The sequence below is a fragment of the Harpia harpyja genome, chromosome 5 (assembly GCF_026419915.1).
Source record: "Harpia harpyja isolate bHarHar1 chromosome 5, bHarHar1 primary haplotype, whole genome shotgun sequence".
NCBI classification, from domain to species: domain Eukaryota; kingdom Metazoa; phylum Chordata; class Aves; order Accipitriformes; family Accipitridae; genus Harpia; species Harpia harpyja.
Genome location: NC_068944.1, coordinates 36,189,541 through 36,209,881, shown reverse-complemented (window position 1 = coordinate 36,209,881; position 20,341 = coordinate 36,189,541). Strand labels below are relative to the sequence as shown.

General features: G+C 37.7%; 1 protein-coding gene across 1 annotated transcript in view; it reads right to left on the bottom strand.

Moving 5' to 3' along the window:
- RP1 (RP1 axonemal microtubule associated) overlaps positions 1-20,341 on the bottom strand; it is a 117,939-nt gene that overhangs the window by 78,770 nt on the left and 18,828 nt on the right. Inside the window, exons 5-13 of the mRNA XM_052788298.1 lie at positions 17,041-17,200; positions 14,919-15,005; positions 11,749-11,881; positions 6,629-6,780; positions 5,956-6,034; positions 4,820-4,895; positions 3,178-3,254; positions 3,044-3,075; positions 2,774-2,903 (exon numbers count right to left, since the gene is read on the bottom strand). Of these exons, the coding sequence (XP_052644258.1) occupies positions 2,774-2,903; positions 3,044-3,075; positions 3,178-3,254; positions 4,820-4,895; positions 5,956-6,034; positions 6,629-6,780; positions 11,749-11,881; positions 14,919-15,005; positions 17,041-17,200 (926 nt within the window). The remainder of the gene's footprint in view (positions 1-2,773; positions 2,904-3,043; positions 3,076-3,177; positions 3,255-4,819; positions 4,896-5,955; positions 6,035-6,628; positions 6,781-11,748; positions 11,882-14,918; positions 15,006-17,040; positions 17,201-20,341) is intronic.

The window sequence follows — 20,341 nt, the reverse complement described above, 5'->3', positions numbered from 1 at the left end:
CACATTCCTTCAGGAAAGGGCATCTAGAGACTACTGTCTATTTCACTGCCTTGAGGAGAAAAACTCTGAGAGCTAATGATAAGGAACAAATTTCTTTCTATCAGCATATATATTTTTAAAAAATCCATAATAAGGAGCTGAGGACTCCAGCTTAATGAACTGGGCTATAGCAATGAATTTACATGATAAATAACAGATGATGTAGGGAACATAAAGCGGTCGGGTAGGAAAAGAGAATCCATTTTCTCTGTATCCATATTAGAATTTGTAAAGCAAATCTTGCAGCATAGTTCATGGCTTCTAAAATTTTAAATCTGGCCAATTTTCTGAACAATTACCTCTTATAGCTACAAAATACTGATAAAAGCTAAAGTAGTGCCATTTCTATTTTTCCCAGCAGCAACAGCTGATTTTTTAAACAACTGTTCTACCAGTACATTACATTGCCTATTTGTAAGATGCAGCTGTCTCTGGAGGACTCCTGTGGTGTCCATAACATAAGATTTTCAGGGTGTCATTGGGACCATGAGAATTATACAGCCCAGGATCATTGTGCCCATCAGGATGATGCCGGAAATCATAAAATACAGATGGGGCTTCCAGTCCGTGGGGCAAGATCGAGAAGACACATAACTGTCACAATGGGCCTCTGCTTTCAGATAGAGATAAAGCTTCCTAAGAAATTAAAAAACCCTAAACCAATCATCATATGATATAATATGCCATCAGCACTTTGAAGGCATTTGAATTATATTGCTTTAGATATGCTGAAGACAAATAAACAGTTCTACCAGTATCTGAAATGCAGAGTTTTCTATTAGGAAAGATAGGTGGATAATTTATGTCAGAGGATTTTATTCCAAAGCACACACAAGGAAGCAGGGCCCCCAAAATGAAAATTTAAACAACATTCCCAAGCCAGCACTTGTAGACTTCTGTTGCACATGACTAATCTAGACGCTTTGTAAATTACTGCACGTATAAGTAAAACAAACAAATCTGAAAGAAGATAAGGGAGAAAGATGTTGTTCTAAAGGCAGAAGAGTTGCATGATAGGTGTCTGTGTTCATTTTGTACTTGTGTTCATTTTGTACTCAGAACGATAAGAAGAGAATACATGGTTATTCCTGTGTCACTAACTCTGTTCCTCTGATATCAGGGCAACTTTATCATATTGTTCAGAAAAATCAAGCTCTTTTTGATTACCAGTTTAATTCCTAAGTATTACTAAATCCTTGGGGGGTTGCAGATCACACTACTTATTTTTTCTGACTTCAAATCTAAATTAATGAACAGCCAGTTTATACCAATTTTGTTTTGATATTTCTTTCTAATATATTTAGTTATATTTATCATCTCTACTGATATTTAGTAGTTGTGCATCAGATTTGGTACTTGCACAATTATACACATTATTCATTTAAAATTGTGGAGATAACACTCATGAATTTTACATCTAGCAGGTAAAAATGTACCAAAAAGGTACAGAATGCAATAAAAATGTCACATTTATGTCTGAAAAATACCATTAGAAATGGATTAATTTATAGAAAGGAAAGTGCATCTAGATGAAAGTCGGGAAACAGTCTGCAGTGTGAACTTGAATTCTGCACGTTAGAAGATTATGAACTCTGTGATGTCTAAATGATCTGATTTGTCTAAATCAAATCAGATACAATCCACCAATTGAAGACACAGCATTAAAGAGCAGCAAAGACGTGCTTACTGCGTCAGCAAAGATTAGAGACCAAATTCCTACAAGCAGGTAGTTTGGTCTGTCACCAAGTAATTCACAGTTTGTGATCCTAAATGGATCTCCTTGGAGGAAGGACAATACCAGGTTGTACAACTGCTTTCAGGCATTTAAGACACTTGCAAATCCTAAAGCCATAGATAAGACATTTGAGTTATTCAGTGTTTGAATCACCAAATACTTTGAACACAAGCACCAAAACTGCTAACTAATAAGAGCTTCAGTACAACATAGTTAACACCCACTTTCAATGTTTGTAATATTACTGATCTCCCGTAATATACATTTGAGTTTTCTGGTGCAGTTTTTCTGAGGTGCTTTTATAGCCCATGCTAAGGAGTATTGATTGCACTGCTCTCCATACACTCTTTGGTGTGTCCTGAAAGATTCTGTTCTATCACTTCCAAAAAGATGTGCGTAAGGTCCCTGGGAAGATGTCAGAAAGGCTGAGTAGCTCCATCACTGCAAAGGTAATGAAAATATGTGTGCCTAATAGGATATCTATTATAATTAAGTCTTAGTAACACGGTAGGATGGAAGCTGATATAGAGGAGGAACTGGAAGAGTGCCATTAAAATCAATGACAAGGGTAGAACAAAATGAATTTTTATAAATATATACACACACACACATATCTATATAATCCCTATTAATGACCTTTACCTGGAAATTTGAACTTGTTAGCTTAGATGGATCTAGTTACAAAAGGCTGTAGCTGTCCTTGCCATGGCAGTTCCATGAGAGCACTAAACTGCAGATTACAAGTTTCTATTTGGTAAGGGAAAGCCAGTGACAAGATACCATATGAGCCTTTTTTCTTGTGCTTAATACATAAACCAAGCATATAATTTCTGAGTTCTTATAGCCATTAGTACCTGTAAATATATTAAGTAAGGAAAATGTTTATTATAATTATCTACTCCTATTCATTACAGGAATCACTGTATGAGATCACAGTGAACTATAAAGTCCTCCTTTCTTGTATCTTTTATGCAAACATCCACATGAAAAATACTTTACCATATTTGTTTTTCTTGTCACCAAGAGCATCAACTCTGGTATCTGGACTGAGGCAAATGAAGCCATGGGTGAGCCTGTTGTAAAACTGAAGCGTATTGCCTTTCTGAAATTTCCACTTTTCGGTAGCCCACTGGTTTTGTAAACAACAAGCAGAAAAGACTTATGAGAAGATGATACACAGGAATTTGACATACATGAGAACAACTGACCTGATTTCACTCAAAGCATAATTTGAATGGTTTAAATAAAAATTGAAAGGTACATTCTTACAGTTTTTTCTCTCCTGAGTTCTAGCTCTTGTCCTGTACAGATAAAAAACATGTAATTAATTTACAGAGCATTCTCATTCCACTTGATGCCATTGCAGTGAGGCTGGGTTCTCCTCGCCACCAATTTTCACTTACTTCCTGGAAACGTGCTGGCATCTGTCACAGTCAGTTCTCTAGCAATATTGCCGTCATCCTGCCCCTGGTCCAGCCACCTAAAAACCAGAACCCATTTCAGTAATATAACCTTGACTGGCAACTCCCACAATACTGTATACATGGCACTTGCATACTGATACTTCCTGTTCTATTTAATAAAGTCTCAAGGCTGACAAACAGCAATACAAAAATCCAGCTTTAGTGAAAAGAGATTGACTTTGGCAAAAATGGGTTGGTTTGTTCGTTCTTGATGAAACTTATAAATAAATGCTTTCCTGGACTGAGGTACAAGGGCCTAAGCCAATTATTACAAATCAGAGAACTCATATTGATCCCAGATCAATAACAAAAGGTGCAGTGGTTGTGATGTTTGCTCTTACTGTCTGCAAGAAGGCTACAGCAGGATGCAAATTGTTCCATGCCCTGAAAATCCCCATACAGGGAGGCAAATCCAACACTGGCAACACTTCTACCATGTCTGAACTATACTTTTACAATGCCATTGGACCTGCTTCACATCTACTTACATAAGTTAAGTCTAACTCCATTTGAGTCAAAAGGATTCACACACTGTGGGAGCAAGATCAGCAAGTATGGTGTAGGACTCTAACAGTAACTAGCACATACCCTGTATTTTTCTGCCTGAAATGGATTTGAACTCTCCCTAAATTATGTATGAAGCTAGCTAGCATTATAGATCTCTTCATAGCAGTTCATCTCATCTAGAATACAGAATCAAAATTAGGTCAGGCAAAGATGAGGTGCTGTATCTGATAGGCAGAAAGCCCTTACTCACACATAAATCAGTTTCACTGTGCACATTGCTCACTCCGAGCTGTCTCAGGCAGTTATTTATTCACTCACAGAAGTGAGAGGAGAAAATAGAATTGAGGGGCCACTGGCAAGCTGCAGCTAGATTCATACGTGACTGGACTTTACCATTCCTAATATTTGCGCTGATCTTTATCAATTATAATTTTTCCGTAAGGTGTTGAGAATTAATCAGGCATAGATAAAATTAGAAACGAGCTATAGAACAGAAGATTCAGAGCAGCAACATCTGCAAGGGAAAAGGCAGGGAAGTTAGGATTGCTTTGAATTATGTTGCAGCTCAGTGACAGGCTGCAAGGCAAATGAGAAAGAGTTGTGGTCAGGTAGCTGCGTTTGTGATAGCCTTTTCACAGGATCTTAAAGTCTGAACCTGAGCTCACTGAACCCCAAGTTTATCTCCGTACTAACTTCAGTAAAGTAGAATCAGTCTGCTAGAGAGACAGCAACCCACTCTTCTGAAAAGCCTTGCATCACATGACATGGGAGAATGGATGGACCTGCTGGTGTCAGATCCAAGGCGTTGGATATGGGAAATGTGTCAAAAAAGCACGTCTGGAATAGTTCACAAGGTGCAAGAATGGAAAGTTCCTAGGCAGAACTTTTTATTGCTTTTTCATTAGCTCAGATGCACCAGAGATTTGGGGCAGGGACAATTCAGAGCACTGTAAAAAGAATCAGACTATTTCAGCTCACTTTTTAGGAAATAAATATTTTCCTTGATATTTCAGAAGAAAAACTATGAGTAATCACAAATCTATTAAAAATCTAAGCCAAATGAAAGACCACCAACCTGTGACAAAGAAAAGTATAATCCAAATCTGTTACAGGATCCTTGATTACAACTTTGTCCAGAAACCAGCCGTTTCCTTAGAATAAATAAATTTTTTAAAAAGTTACTTCAAGAGAGGCAGTTTTAATGAAGTCTGACTTCCTATGGCTTTCTCTCTTCTGCTGGAACTGCAAAATCTGCAGCTCCACTGGCAGGTTGCTAGAGTCCCGGCTACCTTGATGGCTGGAGAGAAGACAGTACCTGCTCCAGGTACTGTAGAGCTTGCTTATGGGCCTGCAAATCACTAGGTCCCTCCCTGGCTGTCATAGCCCTGAGTGCTGCACATCCCTCCTTCATTTAACTATGAAATCATAGAATCATAGAATCATAGAATCATTTCGGTTGGAAAAGACCTTCAAGATCATCGAGTCCAACCATTAACCATGCCCCCTAAACCATGCCCTGGAGTACCCTGTCCACTCGCTTTTTGAATATATCCAGGGATGGTGACTCAACCACTTCCCTGGGCAGCCCATTCCAATGTTTGACAACCCTCTCAGTAAAAAAATTTTTCCTAATAGCTAACCTAAATGTATTTGTTTTGCCACTCAAAATATCAAAAAGATTAGATAGCAGCTTATCATGGCTCAAAATAAGTTGCTATGTTTTACAATATTTAGGCTTAAGTTTGAAAAACAGGCCTTGTGACTGCAAGCAATTTGAGTTTCACCATTAATTGGGTGTCTAATGACAAGACAGTGTAGCCAAAATTTCCAACTGCATCTTTACAGTGTAACTGATAATGCTAATCAACCTAAAATTATAATAGCCCATTTTACCTATAATTCAAAGTCTTATCATGCAGACACTCCCCTTCTTCACAGTTTTTCCATAGGGATTAGTAAAAAATGACAGAACAGTAGCAGATGGTGTCCTTAACACAATGGTTGAGAGTATAGTGAAAGTGAACACAAAATATTTGAAATTTGTGATGATAAATAAGGTAAATGTCACTTGAACAGTTTTCTTAGAAGTCTTTGTCTTTCACTTCTAAAATGTTTTCATATATTCAGTTTTAGAAATATGTATTGTATTTCAAAGAAAAGGTTAATAACTTTGCAGGCAGTATTCAGTGACTATATAGAGACATTTCTGACCTGATCCAAGACCATTGTGTCCTATAACAATCTTGTACAAATGTCCAAGGTGCACAGCTTCAACAGCAAAGATGTCAGTCTGTAATCAATCAACAAAATTTCAGTAAAATCTAAAAAGCAGAGCATTCTTCAGCCCTGGAATCCCAAAGACCCATAAACCCACAGAACTCTTCTGTCAAGATCATCCTTTGAAATACCAGCTAATGATAAGGAGAGAACAAACCAAGAAGGACAGGTTTCCTGAAGTAGAAGAAATAAGTAAGCCTGATCACTTTGCTAATGGGAGTAGTTCCATTCAAATGAATGGGATCAGAGTCAGAAAAGAGAAACCTTCCAAAAGCTTAATTGGCTAAACAATTACAAATTACAGCAGATTTCAACATTAAAAATGCTGACATAAAATGTGAAGTTTCATTTTCTCTTCACTTATTAAATCAAATTTTTAGAAGAGTCAAAAAAATGTACACAGCTTACCTATTTTATAAATGAAAATTCAGTCTTCCAAAAGCACTGGTATACCTTTAGAAAGTATTTTTGGCTTCATTATGGAATTTTGGGGAAACACTGGAATGCAGTAATTATCTCTTTTCTAACTGTACCTTGCCTGGGATAACCACCCACCTGAGAGAGAAAAGCCAGCCAAACATATCAGAAAACGTCCCATCTCACTCACTTGTCCTTTTAAAAATTTCTTGGGTTTCTGTGATCTGAGCAGCTGTCTTGATCCTGTATCACCTCTTTCTCCATAGACAGAAATATAGACATCAGCCTCAGTTCCAGCATTCCACAATTCTCCTGTTGTCACATGCACTTCATAGACAGTCACTGACAATAAAAGATGACAATCTTTCATATCACAAACACTATTATAGTTACAATAACATCTAGCTGTGAATGTGCCTGTAGAGTCCAAATACAGCTGTGTCAAGGACAGTTAGAGTATGGAACCTTAAAAATCCTATTCACTATTAAGTAAAATAATGTACAAACTTTCTTTGGTGTTACACTTATGTTTTTCATCCCAGACTGTCACTATGGGGAATGCAAACAGAATTGAACTTTAAATACACAATAGTATGTCTTTGTCCTACAGCATCACCTGAAACCAGCATAAAGCTGAAAGGTAAATAACATAAATCCAAGATTAGCCTTACTGTAAGTGGTGAGATCAAAACTATAACAAGCAACAGGAGCCATTAATATTTTGAATGCACTGGTTAACCAAACAAGCAAAAATCTAGCACCATTGTTTTAGTTTTCTAGGACCTCAGAACCCAGAAAGTTGCATTGTTTTATTATTTTACTGATTCATGCAATAGGATAGTATAGAATTCCTCTATTACATTACATATGGAAATTCTTTAAAGGCTGTAAATTTGGGAGGAAAAAACTAGGACTCAAATTCAATAAACTGATTATTTAACAGAAATGGATAATGCAAATAAAATTAAATTTGAGTGAAAATCCAATGAAACTGGGATAAAGACTATGATACATAAAAACATGTATCAATAGAAAATGGTGGTCATTAAAATGCAGATGTAGGAACCCCATAAAATCAGAATTAAGATAAAAGCATTCCATTATAATCTTCATTAGAAACATGGGAACAACAAAATTTTTGCCAACATACAGTAACAATATTTTGTTAGACCAAGTGAGGTACGGAGAGAATGAAAGGGGGAGAGAAAACCTCATTTTCTGGCATACAAGCTTTTCTTCCAAATATAGGTTTCCTTGTGCTTCTCTGTCTTGCAAGTAGAAAAGAGTTTCTGTACCATTGGGTCCAGAACAACATCAACATTATCACCATTCAATTTTCAGTTTCCACTTGAAACATGTTATGAAGCTTGACTGTAATCCTCTGAAGGAGGTCGCTCCCACATCTCACTCTTCTGATGGACAAACACCTTCTTTTAATAACCAGTGAAAATTTATTCATGATCAGTACATATCTGCAATTGCACTAAGTGGCCGTTCAGTGTTTACAACTTTTCCCTTGATGATTATTTTTTTTATGATTATCTCACATTTATTTACATGGCATTTGTGTGCAGGTTACTATACAAGCTGTCTTTAAAGAATTCGGTTTGGGTAATGGTAACAATCTAGCTAAAACAGTAAGCACTCTGCACAGGTTATTTTAATATGCCCACACAGAATGCTAGTGCTAGTTTGTTTCTAGCATCAGAGCTAACTCATTTTGAGATGATGACTGGGTAACTCTAAACTCCGCTGAAGTATTGTACTGTAGATATATGCTATTAATAAATCCAGCATAGAGGCTTAAAATAGCCAACTTAAAAATTCAAGCAATTTTCACAATTTTTTACACTTCTCTCTACCTCTCATAAGCCTAGGGATCATCCCAGCTTTATAATAAGTATTTATGAGTATTTACAATGCTTACAGCTTTTATCCTAGGAAACAGTGACTCTCTTAATGGAATGAAGCTGCATCAGAGGAAGTTCAGACTGGACATTAGGAAAAGGTTCTGCACTGAGAGGGTGGTCGGTCACTGGAACAGGCTCCCCAGGGAAGTGGTCATGGCACCAAGCCTGTCAGAGTTCAAGGAGTGTCTGGACAATGCCCTTAGTCACATGGTTTAGTTTTAGGTAGTCCTGCAAGGAGCAGGGGGTTGAACTTCATGATCCTTATGGGTCCCTTCCAACTTCAGCTATTCTATGATTCTTTCCTTCAGATATTCCATGGAAAAGTGTGCAGAACAGAGATTAAGAGAAGGAGCTGTATTCTTTACATCTAGTTTTGTCTACAAGTGTAGAACATTACATCTGTAAACACATCATTCTGAAATTAGAAAGTGTAAGGGTTAAGATTATTTACAAAATTTAATTCTTTCCCTTATGCTTATGAATATGAGAGATAGAACAAGGAGGTAAAACACCTATCTTTTTTCAGATCAGCTATTATTATTTGGACAAAAGCCAGCCACATTTAAGGCACAGAAGCTTTTGACAATCTTTAGTTAGCAGCACAGTCATGTACTATTTTTTTCTCAGAGTACACCTGTCTCAATACTCAAAATAGTTTTCATTTAGGAACTGTTAATTAATACTGTATTTTACCCACATCATTTACCATATCACCTCCTGATCTATTTACTTCGCCAAATTTTTTCTTTACAGCACCCAAATGAACAGGTACCTCATGAACAGACCATGGCAGAGGCAGAGAATTCACTTCTCCAGACCAACAATCCCATCTCTAAGACCACAACAATCCTCTCTGTTCCTACCATTGCCTCCTTCATTATCTACTTTCCAGTTTCTGCAAGTGATACCGAAAAGCCAGTCGAAAGAAAAGCAAAGGTCCACGAGCCACCAAACACTGTGTAACTCTGATTTATCCCCAGCAAGTGGTTCATCATTACATAATTAAAGATTACATCATAAAACATGAGCAGAAGGGGATAAAATTAGGGTGGTCGAGGATAAAAAGTCAAACAAATGGTATTCAGTCCCTGAGCATTAGAGTCACAAAGTCTTTATGTAATACTTCTTAACAGTTTAATTCAGACATTTTTGCTTTGAATAAGAAAGGCTGTTAAATCAGAAAGTGTTTCAGCCTCATTTTATTCAGAAATTGTTTTTAAAGTGCCTCTCATCATCTCTGTTTCAGATTGAATGCAGACCTCTTCACTGTTCTGTGTTCTCTTTTCACTGTCTCATGCAGAAATATAATATTGGCAAAAAGACACAGAGCCTGTCTTTCAATTACTAAGTTAGAGATGAAACTGCCTTCTCCAAAGCCTTCAGCATGACCCCTCTTATACTGAGGCTGGCAGAAATGCACTGAAGTTCTTTTCTTCCTCTCTTGTGTGAGGGAGAAATTGTTAACTACAAAATGCAGATTGAGAGGATAGTTTAAGTATGCCGTTGTACTTTACAATGCACCAAGATTACCTAATAATAAAAATCTTGCATTGTATCTTTATCTCAGAAACAAGGAAACAACCTACTCAGAAAGAAAAGCCTGGAAATTAGAAGGTGGGTAAGGTCAGTGTCCCAGAATATTATGCAAGAGAACATCTGGGGAAGAACAAATACAGCAAGTAGGAGATTGGAGCATATTCAATCTAACATGTTTAATGATCATTAAATAACGTTTATTTAAAGGGAGGGGGATTGTTTGGGTTTTATACCACTGTGCTTGTATGTCCCCCTACTCTAGTAACATTAAAGTCTTCTGACCAAAGAGACTAAGCCTATGAGGAAGCAGGCTGACTGCCTCTGAGGCTTTTCATGTCCTCAAGGGTATGAAGATTATAACCACTCAAGATCAAAAGTCACTGTGGTTAGGGCTGGCCAGCCTCTCTCTCGAGCATTTTATGAGCCATTTACAGCTGCTAACTACATCACTGGAGGAAATCTCTCCTGCTATTCTTTTTCTCTTAAAGACATATTAATGAGGCACAAACCTGTTTTTCTGCTCTTCTTTTTCAGGCGCTTAATCTCAGTGCTTAGTCATCATAGATAGGCATAAATATAGCTCCAGGCCACCCAGCTCTTTATTACAAGGAGAGTGACTGTCCCATGGTATGTTTCCCCACATCCATGGGCCATGTTCTGGACTTCTGCCCCTCAATTTCGTTTATATCTTCTTCCACTAGCCTGCACCCTCAACAGCTGTTACCATTGAAATTCCTGTTACCATTTCAATTTTACAAGATCAACAAAAGTACCATAAGCATAACACCAAGCATTGCTATAGTATTAAACATTCTGAAAAAGGGGTTCTGTAGTTTTTAGAAAACTTTGAACTGAAGTTTCTCTCATCCCATTAATCTTGTCCTCTGCAGTTGATATAATTTGGGGGGGAGGGGAGGGGAGAGGAGTGGAAGGGAAGGGAAGCATGGAATCTGTCCCAGGTGGATCTTACTCTAGTGAAAGCTCAGCATAAGTAATACTGGTGGTGTTATGACTTTTCCCCCTCTGTCATCACAGCCTACAGGATGGGAATCTGCCCCAGCATTCTTGCTCCCTCACCCACATCTCTCTTAGGATCTTGCTATGCCCTCGTACTTTCCTTAGGCCAGAAAAGAACAATGCCATTTGGAGAGAAGGGAATTGCAAGCACAGACTTTCCAACCCCTTCCCATTGCTGAAGCAGAGAGACTATATAACAACAAAAACCAGCATGGGTGACAGGAATTGGCGTGGTAGAGCAGGACATTAAAACAGTATAACATCAGCAACACCCAATAATTTTTGTACTGTTTGGCATCATTCACCTTTAAATTTACAATACAATCTTTATGTGTGTAACAGAGCTTTAAGATTTATAGCCTTCTGAAATATTGTTAAAGTTTTGTTCCACACCCAGAAATTGAAAGTATGCTGGAAGCCTGTCTCAGCCACTTACAAGAAAGAAACTAAAACAGCAGCTACAACAATCATACTGGAGCTATAATCCTCAGTTATTGAAAATGGAGTTTGTCGTCTGACTTATGTAGGATGGCTTCATGGTAGTTACACATATGTGAGGTGTCTTTACTATTGCCTGTATTTTAAAGCAAACACAAATGCTGAAAATCTTACCAAAGAAGGAGTCTTTTTGAAGGACCTGTGAAATTCAAAGCATTAAAGACTCCCCCATCTCCTTTGCAGAAATTCTTAACCTTTTACCTGAGCATGCCCAGTAACCACAGGAGAACAACACAGAAAAAGTGTTGTAGCAGCCAAAAAGTAATAGAGAGCCTGATGAAAAACAATGAACTCACCTCTCTCAGCATCAGTCTGTGGCCTGACTTAGCTGATGTGGTATTGTGCTTACCTGGAAGAATAGGCTGACCCTGCTGTAAAACAGGAAGCTCCATAGATATTTCCCCATCAGCCCAGTCCCAGGCCAGCCATCGATGTGCAGGGAAAGAAAACTGCTCCCCTGAGAACAGGTTCAGCAACTGCACCTAAACAGCACCAAGAATTGCAATTTAAGTTGCTGATCTCAGTCCAGATCAAACAGAACATGAAGTGTGTGGGATGCTGTTGAAATCTGTGCAGGTGGAGCTCTGTGGCACGATCACAAAACCATGGTTTTGGGGCATGTCTGCTTCCCGGACACAACTGCCCTCAATCCAACTTTTCACTCGGATTCGAAAGTGCAGGGCAGAGTAACTCAAGTGCAGCCAAGAAACAGGGTTTATCAGCTCAGGTGCAATCCCACAAAATATAGCCATGTTGTTCCAGCTGGTATATCCACGTGGGCTGGCACTAGGTGGCATGGCTTACCAAAGGCAGAAGTTCTCACTGGGAAGTTTGGCAATACTTGCAGCTATATTCCTTTACCTTATTTTCTTATATCAGAACAGGAATTAAAGAAAAGAACAGGTTTTGATTCTTCAGCACTGCTTGTGACATAAATAAACTATGAAAGTGCTAGCCCCAACACCAGTCTGCCCCACACAATTTTCTTCCATGCCCAACTTCTAGCATATAGCAGAAAAAGGACCATATGCACACCAGCTGAAGACGGGAAGGAGCTCTAGTTATTTTGTACTTCAAAGTATTCTTTAGTAAGCACCTCAGAGGCTGCTGTATATTAGAATAGTCCCTAATTATGCTAATTTATACTACTAGCCACACTAGATTTTGGACTAACAGAAGCAAAGACACTTTTACCTGTAATTTCAATCCTGCTCTGTGCTTTGCAGAATCTAATCATCTCCTTAATTAGAATATTGAACAAATTCAGAAATACTGGAAACACTTTTATCACTTTTACTGCTTGAATACTAAACTTTAAAGAAAGAGATTTATCTTATCTGAAAAACCTGGCACATCTTGGCCTGTCAACATCTTCTACTGAGGGATCTTGAAAAGGGAACTTTGAGTTAGCGAAGCAACACCTTGTGGTCATTTGCAGGCCCGATACCATCTCAGTACAGACACAGCCACAGAAATCGTGGGATATTGATGGAGGACTAGCATGCCTAACTACCAGAATAGCTCTGCAGTTGTAAAGCACCCTCTCTTCATTTCAGATCTTCCAGAAAAATATAGGTTCCCCAAGGAGCAATGATAATAAGTGTCGGACCAACTCTCTGTAGGTTGTTTCTCTTCTATGAAGTCTAGAAATCAGTGGCTATACTCCTTTGGCTCCTTGCAACACAAAACGCTAGGTTGTTTATAGAGTGTGTTTGGTTGAATGTATTTCTTTTCTTTGACTTTGTGCCCAAAGTTGCAAAGAGCGAATGACCTAACCCTGGCTGATGAATCACTGCCTAAAAACTGTGCCTGATCAACTCAGAATTGGTAAGGAGAAAAAACAAAATTTGTAAGCCAAGAATCAATGGAACACACTGAAGCATTTAATCCTTCTTTTAAAATTTTACTGTTGATTTCATTAAATATATCCTACCTGGGAAGTGAGAAGGGGAATAATAACGTCTCATTTTTTCTTTCCCTTTTTTGTCAGACTTCTTTAAGCTCTCAATTTAAATGGGTGTGTATTATACAAAGCAGGCAGTGCAGCCTCTATTCACAGAGGGTGCTGTACAACAGACTCACAAAGGTGCATTTGTTGAGTCAGATTTTATCACAACCAAAACTTCTAATACCGAGATTGAGCATACAAATGAACCTTTTCTATAAGAGAAAACCCACTGTTTTCTTCTAGTTTCTTAACTTAGATACACTTTAGAAATTGCTGGTAACCTGTCCCTCTGTCTTACAGGACAAAGCTATGAGGTATTTTCCACCCTTTCACTGCTTCCACACACACATTTATGAAAAGAAAAATAGCAAGGAACAGAAGAAATAAGGATCTTAAATGATATTCTGACTCCAGCATTCCCCAAAACACAGCACAGCTGGAAAACAAATACCTAGGCTTTATAATCAGGCAATCCTCACCTGAATTGAAATAGATATAATCCCTATAATTCTAGCTTGAAACCTCCTAGATGGAGTGATACTATCAGTGACACAATATTTCAATGTAGACATGCATTGGCTAGAGGTATGAACTCACAGGATCTTGCCTAAATTTCAGTTAACACTGCCCAGACCTTACTTAGTCTTCTTTCTGAGTCTCAGTCCCAGATGAAAACAACTAGTTAAAGCATCAAATAGCCACAGAGTTTGAACATTGATCAGTGAATATTTAACTTCAGTGGACACTTTGCATTAGATAGATCTAGATTTACCCTGAAGTACGATTCTAACAATGAGTTTACCAGTAGCTTCTAAAGCCCTTCATAAACTGCTGTCTCTTAACTGAAGGATAAGAAACTCTGGCACAGAGGGAAGTGTTTCAGGCATGCATTGCGTATCATTGGCACACATAGCACATCACCGATGTTAAGCATAAAAGCCAGATCCTTTCATTCCCAGTCCAGAAACCTATATACTTTGCAAACCTATATATTATGCTTCATGACTGAGGCTTGAACTAGCTGATTCTCTTTGCTTTATTATCTTTGCTTTATCTGCATCAAGACCTTTTTTAAATAAAGAGGGAAAAGAACCTGTTAGTGTCTTTTTCTCCTCAGAGACACAGAACTAGAAACATTTGCAATGTAGCTCTGGTGCTGTGCAAAAGGACTCAGTGTCAGCTGTAGATTTGAGGAGGCCTTGGCTAGAGTGAGCTCAATGACTTTCTGGGTTTTGGCAAACTCTAGACACTGTACCATACAAAGGCTGTAGAAGACTCAAACTACAGCAGCCAGCTTAAGCAGTCTTTCTTGCTGCCCAGCCATACATTTTTAAAGAAACAATGTACAGCTCTCACTAAACTGCAAACAGCCAAGACATACCATCATAAGCTGCCTTTAATTCCACACAAAAACACTTCTTCATAAATAATCTCCTAAATGAAGCTGCAAGCATTTGATGAGGCTAATATACTTATCCCAGAGATTTTTTCTGACTCATATTTCGACTCTACTGTCATAGTGATAGCTGATACCCTTTTGGAAAGATAAAATTCTTTCTCACTGCTTTTACCTCTTCACAGTGCCAGGCAGGGGAGTTTCCTGCATTCGTATGTCCTATGCGTATTTTGTAGAGATGTCCTATGTTCCCAGTATTAACCTGTAAAAGAAACACAACTGATGAAACACAGAACATTTGTTAAAAGGAAAAGACATGCAACAGAAATTCGTTTAGTAACTGCCAGGTGACATTTTTGTTTAGAGGAATTAAATATTCTGATACTTAAATAAGTGATTCCAAAATGTTTTGCTCCAGACAATCATTAGAAGCTTGGCTCTTTTAAAGGACAACCCTCAAAAAACCTGTTGGCCTGCCAACCCCATTTAAATGGCTTCAGGATGCTGCTGTAGCTATTTTGCTCCCCACTGAATATTGGCCTCAGTGGGAGACGAATACAGACTGTATGCATGACTAAAAACCAAAAGTGTCTTGACCCTAAAACCTGGCTCAGTTTAGCATCTCACCTTTCGTCCCTGCTACAAAATGATTTCTGTCTCCCAATCACCTCCCACATACCTCTGAGTTTCACCTCCCACATACCTGGAGTACCTCCAGGAGGGTATGCCTTGCAATTTTGGAAACAATTGTATTCAGCTTTGATGTTTCTTTTTTACAAATCATTTCAATTAAATCAAATTTAAAAGCTGTATTTGAAAGATTAGCTCTTGGGCAGGCTGGATGAGTGTGTCCAGTACAGATAACAAGGTGCTGAGGGAATAACTTTGCGTGAAGGTTACTCAAACAACTAGTTGTGAACTTAAGTGTAGAAATAGAAAGCTTATCTTCAAGGAACTGGAAACACACCATGAGTGTCTTCCCTCCTTGCTGTGTCATTTTTTTTCTTATTATGTAGGCTGGATTTGCTGCCCTTCTGTTGTTTTCTGTAGAATTCGATTTTCATGTTTTCAGTTACAGTGTAGAGGTGGGTGTGAACTGAGTTCCCTGTACCATGAACTTCCCCTAACTCAGTGTTGTAAACAATAAAGAGACAGAGCAGCAAGGACAGACCAGAGTTAACTGAGATCTAGCATAGAGCACAAGCAGAGAGGCTTTTCTCTTTCTATACATTTCAGAGTAGGCACTCCTTAATTGCATTCAGTGCTATGGATACTCACCTAAAAGGGGAATCCTAGGTCCCAATCCAGGGACTGCTTCCATATTTTGCATTTAAAAGTCATTGGAGGTGAAATTAATTGCAATAATGGAAGCAGGAAACAAAGCCAACAACATCTATTGTGAAGAAGGTATTTTTATCTGTCAGGTACCCAGTTACTTATTTTACCTACTCCTTTCAATCTTATAGCTGGGGTTTTTTGATATCACAGATGGAAAATGGCATACTACTATCAGAGGTGCTGGATTCTTCTGAGAAACTCCATGAGGTTGAAGAGGGCTAAGGATTGCATTTCCTACATCCCAAGCAGCTACGAGGCTGTTGTGAAAAAGGTGAGCTCTTCATCAATGTTGCCATTAAATATCTTTTCTCAGAAGGCGACTTGCTATGCTGGCTACTAACAATGGAAGCACCTGTTTGTTATATGGCCCTATAGCTGGCACCTGCTACAGACACTCACTGACAATCCCAGATATATACTCAAGCTATGCAGCTTTTGATAAGACACCTATTCTGGCTCACTTAAATCACCATGCCACAAGACTGATTGGGGAGAAATTTGCTTGTGTAACTGGAAGCAGAAGCAGCTTCAGCTAGACAGACTTTATTACAGGTAGAAAAATTGCCATTATTTAAATAAAGCAGCAGGTATTTAACAAAGTTAAAAATTTACGCCATATCTTAATTCTCCACTTCCTCATTTCATTTTTAATATTGTAGCCCCATTTCAAATTTAAGAACTAAACAAGTATCTCTTGTCCTATATTTCTCAGTATTTTCTTGGGCACTATGTAAATTAACGAGTAGTTCTTCTTAAACAGACAAGAAATATGTTGGATCAAATCAGCTTTGGATAGGTGAGTGGGAAAGGATACTATTTAGTTCTATATTGAAGTCCTGTTTCTTGTTTCCAGATATGTGTACCATTCAAAAAAACTGTCTTTCCATCACATGGATTTTGAAATGTCATGCAATCTGCCAGGATACAAGAGGGCAACACAATGAATATATATTACTTACTGTGAAGATGTCTTCATTGCCTCTCTGAAATAATTTCCCCTTCTCTCCATCAAGAAAAATAGGCCCTGAACTGCTGTGATCCCCATACAATGTAATATAAACCTTTGAGCTTGTTCCTGCAGATGGCATATCACTGGTGAGGACTGACACCTTCCATTTCCTAGCTATCAAAAGATAAAAAGACTCACTGAATTACTTAGACTCAAGATTCTTAAGCAAAATGCATTTCAGTAACCAAAATTCTAAATAATACCATGCCAATGAATATAGAAATACATATTTCACAAAATTACCTCAGGTAAATATCGAGTTTGCTATGTTGGGCATGCAAAAATCAAGAAATGTCAGGTTGCATTCAGATCTTTTGCTCTGCATATGCCATATGACAAAAGCAAATTTGCATGAACGTAGATCACTTTTCAAACACAGTTTTGAAATATTGTATTAAATTGTATTAAATATGGCTTTCTGTTTACTTAGGATATATTAGCTCTGCCCAGTGCAGTGTTGCATAATGACAGCCATGCAGGCTCTCAGCAAGCTAGCTCTGAAATTACAAACTCATCACTTCAGGCATTAGGGTCTCTCAAAGCAAATTAGCTCTGCTGAAAGAGACATCTTTAAGAAAGGATCTGTATCTCTGCAAAGGTGTGATGGGTTATGCAGATGTAACAGCTTGTTTGGAATCCACTGAAGGATTATCAACATATGCTTGCATTGCAGTGTTGGCATTATATCCTGAGATACCAATACTCTTTTCATGGTTAAATTTCATAATTATCAAGACCAAGTATATGGATTTAGGCTTTGGTTTAGTGGAAGCTGAGTATCAATGGCATGGAATTAAGGGAAATGGTATCACTGGGGGCTGGCTGATAGCAGGAAGTAATATTGAGAAGACACCCTCACTCCCAATGTTCCAAATTAGCTGATACCCATTTCAAATAGTATACATTTAAGCACCTCCCAAGCGTGCTAAGATCGTTTTGCACCACTGATTAATATCACTGTTTCTTAAAAGAGAACTTCCTTTAAAGTACAGCAGCAGTAATAAAGGGCCTTACAGACTACAGAAGCCCCCTATCATCTAATGACTCGTCTGTGCTACACATTTTACCTGTATTACTGACTTTTCCCTCCATCACAGTATCTTTGATCCTGTCTGCTCTGGCTAAAACACTAAGAAATAACATAGCAATGATGAGTGAGCTCATAATGATATGATGAATTCCGAGTTTATTGACTATTTGAGATACTTATTTTGATACTATTTGAGATCCGTGTGCCTTAAACCCCAGGCAATAAGCTATCCTGCAGTTCTGTTGTGAGGTTCAGCAAAACCACTTTTGTTTTGAGTGTCACTCAGTATTTTCAGTGCTAGCTATAGGCATTTTCTTAAAGGAGTCAGTGGACATTGATCATGATACATACACAGAATTATGGTGCAACAGAATGTTATTTGAGGACTAGTGAAACCAATGATTTGAGGAATTTGCATTTAGTTTTCTATGGCATTCTGGAAAAAATAAGGTAGGATTAATATTTTTACTTGCTCATGTTTAGCCATGTCCAAAAAGAAAAGGTATTTAAGAAATTCATAATTAGGCTGACCTAGGCACGGGACATGTCACTATCTTTGTATCTAGGAAATAAATGAGTTGAGAATATGTCCTCCATACCACTTAGCAGTTATATTTGAATAATTAATACTGCTTTTAATAAAAGGCAGAAAACAAGGCACAGTAAAGGCACATTATGAAATCTAACATATTAATGAGACCTGATGGTAGAATCTATAAGTCTTGCTTGTATCTTGCTATAACCACTGTGCTATACCTATTGGGGAAATTTTTACTTCCGTGTGGCCATTGTGCTTTGTGTGTAAAATACACATTCCTTGGGAAATCCAGTATTGTAGAATCAGTAACTATTAAAATAGACATTCTCTCCCATACTTGAGGGGAGAGACAGGGAGACTTTAACATAATGCTTGATTCATCTTTGAGGACAAACCTCAAGACATTGAAATTCCACAGTAGTGTGCTGAAATTTACTTATTTGTTTGAAAAATGCTTGTAGGTCCATAACCTGAGTAGAAAGTGTGAAATTTTAAAAGACAGAGACAGAATCTGAGACAAGTTATATTTTTTAAGAGCAGGCATCTAAAATACTTTATTATCATGAGAAATTTGTACTATACACCACTAATTAATTTTAAAGAGATACTCTTAAAGCAGCACTTTTCTGAAACTACTGTGAATGTGCAGCTATAGTACCAAGCTTCCTAAGCAATTATATTGTCATTATTAAATAATAAATTGCCAAACAAGTACGCTTACCAACAGGTTAAACTTCATCATTACAAGAATTGTTATAGCCTGAACAAATTAAATTGAAAGAAGAGGGGAAAAAATAACTGTGAGACCTGAGGAGGAGAAATAACTGGCAGAATCACATTTTCTGACAACAGAGCAGTGTGATCCTTCTCAAAAGTTGTTGTAATCTGCTTTTTCCACAGCTGAAGTTAGCTTGCTGTTTCTGTTACAAAGGGGGTTCTGTACATTATCCAAAGCAGTGTCTGCTCCAACTTTGTGAGCCTTGACTGATGACAGGTGACCATATAATCTTCCATGTTAATCTAATTTATAACTGAGAAACTAGCATATGTATAAAACATCTAAGTCACTCTATGTAGGTGTACCTAACCTCTTGTCTTAATTTAGTTTATTAAGGTAAGAAAACTGCATTAAATACTCCTAATTCTTACAGTGGATTAACATGGTAATTAGACTAATGATATTGATAACATCAGTGCTATAAAAGTCAAGTAACTTGTTTAATAGTGATAAATTAAACAATTAAATGGTCTTGCTTTCTTCTGACACCCTTAGAAGATAAATATGCCTTACGCACTTCAGAAATGAAAACCAATAAACGATACCAAAGCATTGCTTCTATGCATTCAAATTGAGGAGCCTAACACTTCTGAGAAATCAGTCATTTCTCATTAGTTTTTATGTTATATACACTTTTAGATATGCAAAACCATGTCATCCAGCTTTCTATATATCACACTAGAAATAGTAGTGATTACTATAGATTACCGCGTGCAATGGCTTCTTCTCCAATACACTGTTTTCAGTCTCTTGGAGCCTTTCCAGTTAATAGTTTCCAGTCTTTACCTTTAGCCATATGTGAATATTCACTGCAAAGTCAGTAGAAGATCTGTTTGACCATTTTTTTCAGGTCAAGGATAGTAAAGATTACCAATAAATTCTCTACTATGTAACTGTTTTGTATA